At 33.4% G+C, this 6,230-nt stretch overlaps 1 protein-coding gene across 1 annotated transcript; it reads left to right on the forward strand.

Moving 5' to 3' along the window:
- Positions 1,687 to 2,831, forward strand: LOC109356266. The gene is made up of 2 exons (XM_019599612.1): positions 1,687 to 2,002; positions 2,194 to 2,831. The coding sequence occupies exons 1-2, from the start codon at positions 1,687 to 1,689 to the stop codon at positions 2,829 to 2,831; spliced, it is 954 nt and encodes a 317-aa protein (XP_019455157.1).

The following is a 6,230-nucleotide window of genomic DNA, read 5'->3' on the forward strand; positions in this document are numbered from 1 at the left end:
TATTCCTTTACAAAATTCAATCCTTATATTTTAATTATGTTATTATTTTAATAATAAATAAGAAAAGTTGCATATGAGCCTTTCGAGGAAAAGATCTCAACATGAGGTAGAGAGAAAGATAAATGACAATGCTATAACACTAATAAAGATACTATCACCATTACATCCTCACCAAGAGGTACTATCAAAATACAAAAATATAATGTAGCATCCTCTAGAACAAACAAAAACAAAGACACTAAATTTATGGGTGTCATTTGTATTTTTTCATGATTATTTCACATGTGATATTAGTAAAAAAATTCTCTCTGGTGAGAATACCAAAACAAAGCATAAAAGAAATATCCATTTCAAATGAGAGAAAATAGAAGAAAGGACTACAACGAATTAATACCAAAAAGATATTAAAAATATGAGTTATTGTTGGGAAGCTTGACCATTCAATGGGAAGAAGGTCAATCAGTATTGTTCTCCCAAACCTTATAAACAATAAGAGAAGAGATGAGAGAGGAGAGTGAATTTGGAGAAAGAGGTACAACCATTAGAAAGTAATGGGCTAGATTTCTTGAAAAAATAAAAAAAAATAATACTTAGAAAATAATGAAAGAAAATGGCAAATAGTAAGCAAAACAAAAAACAAAGAAGGGATGAATGGAATACCATATTGGCACAAATATATTCGGCTCCTTTGAATCGGTGGCTAACTAAGTGTTGTAATAGCTTGGTGAAAGTGTTGGCGATGGTAGCTCTGGTGTGTGGTTGTAAAAATGTTATATTTAACTTATACAAAAAACGTTATCTCTTCAAAAAATATTTTATTTAAAAACAAAGTTATTTAAAAGATAACTTAGGAAAATTTCCGTTTAGTGTAGTTTGACTAGGTTATTACATTTATAGTGCACTTTTCAAAAAATTACTAAAGTGATGTAGTTTTTATTGAACTTGTGCTTGTCATGTAGAGTTTTTTGCATATTCAATTACATAGTACAAGATCTGTGCCTTTCATGCGAGTCCTAATTTTTTTTCATATTTAAAACATCTTATGCATGCAATCCACAAGAGTGATGTATATGCTAATCTCTTGGATGCAATCCACGAGTGTGCTTCCACGAGTCATGTGTACCAAATCTCTTGCTGATCCAAGAGTGCAATGACCTACTATTTTGTGTGGCTAAATTAAAAGATGACATGTATGGGGCCCATGACATTGACAAAAAGCTTTTAAGTTTTTCTTTAAGTATAGTTGTTTGCTTTTGGTTTCATAATAATGGGGTTTGTAACTTTGTGTATACGGGACTCATTGATGTCCCCAATGGTGTCCAGACCAATCAAAATATGTTATTTAATTGAGAATATTTTTTATAAAAACATAAAATAAAATATTATATTATTTGGTATAGTCCTATTGGATGGGTACATAGAGACATGATACTTTTATATATATATATATATATATATATGTCAATCTCATCAATTATGATGTAAAAGAAATAAGTACTATTCCATGGGAGAATTTATACAGTCACGTATAGAAAGGCGTGGACTGCAAAACAAATGACAATGGCAAAAATTTATGGTGATTGGGAAGGACCATATAATGAGTTACCACGTTGGATGAATGCTCTACAATATTTTTCTCCTAACACAATTGTAAAATATGAAGCACGTCACCGAGTTGTAGATGGCATGGAAGACCCAAGTCAAATCATTCTGGATAGAATATTTGGGGCTTTCAAACCATGTATTGAAGGGTTTGTATATTGTAAACCAATCCTACAAGTGGATGGGACATTTTTCACTGGGAAATATACTGGAACATTGCTATTAGCACGTTCACAAGATGGAAACAAACGTGTATTTCCAGTTGCATTTGTCATTGTTGAAGGAGAGACGAAAGAAGATTGGGAGTGGTTTTTTTACAATCTTAAGACATATGTTACCCCTCAAGAAAACTTGTGTATCATATCAGATAGGGGGACAAGTTTATTAGCTGCACTCCGAAGTGAGTTGGCAGGATGTCTACTGTACAATTAGTTTATTGTATTCATCATGTAGCTTGTAATTTCAATAAGGAATTCCGAGATTCTGATCTAAAGGACAAAGTTGTAGAAATGGATATGTTCTATTTATATTTTACAATTTTAAAAATATTTTTATATTATGGATATTAATATGTTTGTATTTATTTTGTAGGTCATGAGTTGATGCGACCACAGTTCGAGCGAATGTTGAATTCCTTGCGTCAAAAAAATGCAAGGACTGAAGCATGGTTGGACCGGATTCCAAAAGAGAAATGGAGTCAGACATATGATGAAGGGGGACGATATGGCCACATGACTACTAATCTTGCAGAATGCATTAATGGTTTTTTGAAAGGATCAAGAGCTCTTCCTATCACTGCACTTGTTAGAGCAACATATTACAGGCTAGATGAATGTTTCAATGAACATCGAAATGAAGCCTCTAATATGATTATGGAAGGGCATGTATATTGCGAAGAATTAACAAAGGTGATTGAAGAAAATCAACGTAAATCTACATGTCAAATGTTTCGTAATTTTTCACGAGAAACTGGAGTCTCTGAAGTTGAAGTTGTATCTAGATCTGGTGGTCGGCAAGTGAGGCTGTATACAGTAAAACTTGCTGACAATTGGTGTGACTGTGGAGAATTTCAATCATTGCTGACAAGTGAGGCTGTATCTAGATCTATCGCAACATGCGCTTCTTCGAATTTAGACTGCGGTCAATTTATCCCAACAATTTACCGCCTAGATAATCTTCAAAAGGTTTATGGATATGAGTTTCAACCACTTGGTAATGAAGAATACTGACCTCCTTATTCAGGTCTGACATTCATTCCCAATCATGTTATGCATAGGAAAAGAAGTGGAAGACCAAAGACTTCACGCATTCACAATGAGATGGATGAAGTTCAAGGTGAACAACTTAAAAAATGTGGATGTTGTAGAACCGAAGGACATAACAGGAAGACATGTCCATTGCGATCTAGAGAATTAGGGGAGAGTCCTAAGAGTAGTTTATATTTTAGTCATTACCTTTATAATGTATTTCTAGTAATCTATAACTACTTTTCTCAATTATGTGTAGTGAATATACTAAAACTACAAATATTATAACTATGTACTATAAATATACTATAACTATATATACCATAAACTATAACTATGTACTATAAATATTATAACTATAACTATGTACTATAAATATTATAACTATGTACTATAGTATAACTATTATATACTATAAATATATTAAAAGTATATAGTATAATGTGTGCATATTAAAAGTATATTAAAACTATTATATACTATAAATATATTAAAAGTACTATAGTATAATTATTGGACATAAGTGTGGTCAAAGAAGATTTTAGTGTGCAGAAGATTTTAAGTGTGCATAATTGAGTGTGCAGAAGATTTGTAGTGAATGACCATACATAAGATTTGTGCAGAAGATTTTATTGTGCAGAGATCCTTTTACTGAATAACTATACATAATGATTGATTCTTTTATTGTGCAGAGATTCTTTTACTGAATAACTATACATAATGACTGATTCTTTTATTTGTAGTGAATGACCATGCATAAGATTTGTGCAGAAGATTTTATTGTGCAGAGATTCTTTTACTGAATAACTATACATAATGATTGATTCTTTTATTGTGCAGAGATTCTTTTACTGAATGATTATACATAAAGACTGATTCTTTTATTGTGCATAGATTCTTTTACTGAATGAGTATACACAGTGTTGATAGTTAGTTGAATACATTTATTGTTTGGCATTAACCTTCTACAAAACTCTGAAAACTACACTGGTTGGCATTAAAGTTTGGCATTTCGAATTTATTGTTTGACATTAAAGTTGGTTGAATACATTAAAAGGCATAATCCTGGTTCATTAAGTGCATTAAAATTTGTTGACTGAATTCATTAAACGCATTTATTGCAAATCGGCTTCAAGGTTGCCGAGTTTTGGCATGGCAAAATAAATACATTGAAATCGGCAGTGTTATTGCCGAGTTAGGTTTAGGGCAAATTATTTTCCACTAAACTCGACATCTCTGTTGCAAAGTTTCTTACAAATAATTTTTTTGCACAAAACTCGGCATCTCTGTTGCCGAGTTCCTTAGAAATAATTTTTTTGCACAAAACTCGGCATATTTGTTGCCGAGTTCCTTAGAAATAATTCGCTACCAAACATTCACCCACCGTACCATACATAATTCACATTCACATCCTATAAATATTTCCTTATACCTTCTCACTTCCATACCTTCTTCTCACTTCATTGATTTAGTTACACCTTCTTCACATTTCCTTCTCCTTTTCACACTTTCAAATGGAGTACCTTCATCCAGGGCCAATTGATACATCACTACTTACAATGCAAAATGACCATATATCTAATAATGTATGAAATAGCATTGAAGGTAGTTTTCGGCCCATATATTGTTTCTGGCAATCACTACCTTCTGAGCCGGTGTTACAAGTTATCCGCAATACTGCTTTTGGTAACTTGTTGACAAATGGAGCAGTAAAAATCAACAACCATCTACTACTAGCATTGATCGAGAGATGAAGGCCGAAAACACATACTTTCCACTTTCCATGTGGAGAGGCCATCGTGACTCTTGAAGATGTGGCTTACCAACTTGGCATTCCGATAGATGGAGAAGTTGTTACCGGAGTGACAAGTACTGATTGGGAAGCACTTTGCATCCGGTTGTTGGGTGTTGTTCTAGTTGGTAACGAATTAATGGGCCAGAGGGTGAAACTCACTTGGCTTGAGATGACATTTCGTGATCTCCCTGATAATGCTAATGACGTTATTATTGAACAACGCGCAAGAACATTTATTCTGAGAATCATAGGGGGATTTCTTATGCCAGATACATCAGGTAACTGAGTCCACCTTATGTATCTGCCCTTGCTTGAGGACTTAATAGAGACATTCGAATACAGTTGGGGCTCAGCTGTATTGGCTTGTCTTTATCGAGGACTATGTCGTGCAGCAATAATTAGTGATCAAAAAGAGATTGGAGGATGTCTACTACTCCTTCAATCATGGGCATATGATCGCATTGAAAATCTTACACCGAGACTGCGCGACCCAACAACACCTTATTTTCCATCGATGAAAAGGTATATATTAATTTTACCATTACATGTATATTTTTATTTAAGAAAAGTGATTCAAAGTTTTTTATTAACTAACAAAGATTACAAATAGGTGGTCACAACATTTAATCACCACCAACATCCCTGGACTTGCTGTTAATATCATACGTGCAATGTTTGACCTTATGCGCGTTGACCAGGTATATTTACATTTCTATTTTCTAGTCATAATAATATACATATCAAAGCCAATCACGTGTAAGTTGTACAACGACATAAATATAATGATAATTTATTATATTAACTTTTTATGTTACCTTTTTATAATTTTTATGTATGAATATTAATTATATTAACTTTTGAAGTAACATTTTTACCAGTTTCGGTGGATGCCATATTCCCAACTGCCTTATCTGCCAAACATCTCCAACAAAAGTCGATCACGTGTGCCACTAATCTGTTTCACAATTGTGGAATGGCACCCTACTGATCAGGTTATGAGGCAATTTGGTTTTGGTCAACCAATTCCACAAGATCCAGTCAATTGTGAAAAACTTCATAAAGTGGACTTACGTGGCAAAACTTATTATAACTGGCCACATAAACATCGTCGTTGGATTCCAATATGGCATAATTGGGATAACTATGTCGTTGATGGTTTACCAGCAAATACACTGCCTTTGAACCACTACTCTGAGTATATGTAGTGATATTTAAAAAGGACTAGAAGATACATATCTAGGGATGAAGCACACTCTGATTGAATGGTAAAAAAATTATAAATTAAACTTTGTGTGTAATTATATTATTTAATTCTAATTTTTTCAGTACACATTTGCAAAAGGAATTTGTGATCAGAGTCGTCCTCCAACATCACTTATTAATCTCACACAACCTTTATGTGACGTCTTCTCATCGGGACGTGAAATGATGGGAGCATTGGCTGAACTATACCCCAATGCATACTCTACCCACATTGATGATGCTCCTCCTACTCATCATTATGATATACCTGAAACTGACTCTCTGCAACAAACTCTAGTGGATAGTCATTCTGAAGGACATATTTCATCAGTCACTCCTCAACA

This window comes from Lupinus angustifolius, chromosome LG01, assembly GCF_001865875.1.
Source record: "Lupinus angustifolius cultivar Tanjil chromosome LG01, LupAngTanjil_v1.0, whole genome shotgun sequence".
In the NCBI taxonomy this organism is placed as follows: Eukaryota; Viridiplantae; Streptophyta; class Magnoliopsida; order Fabales; family Fabaceae; genus Lupinus; species Lupinus angustifolius.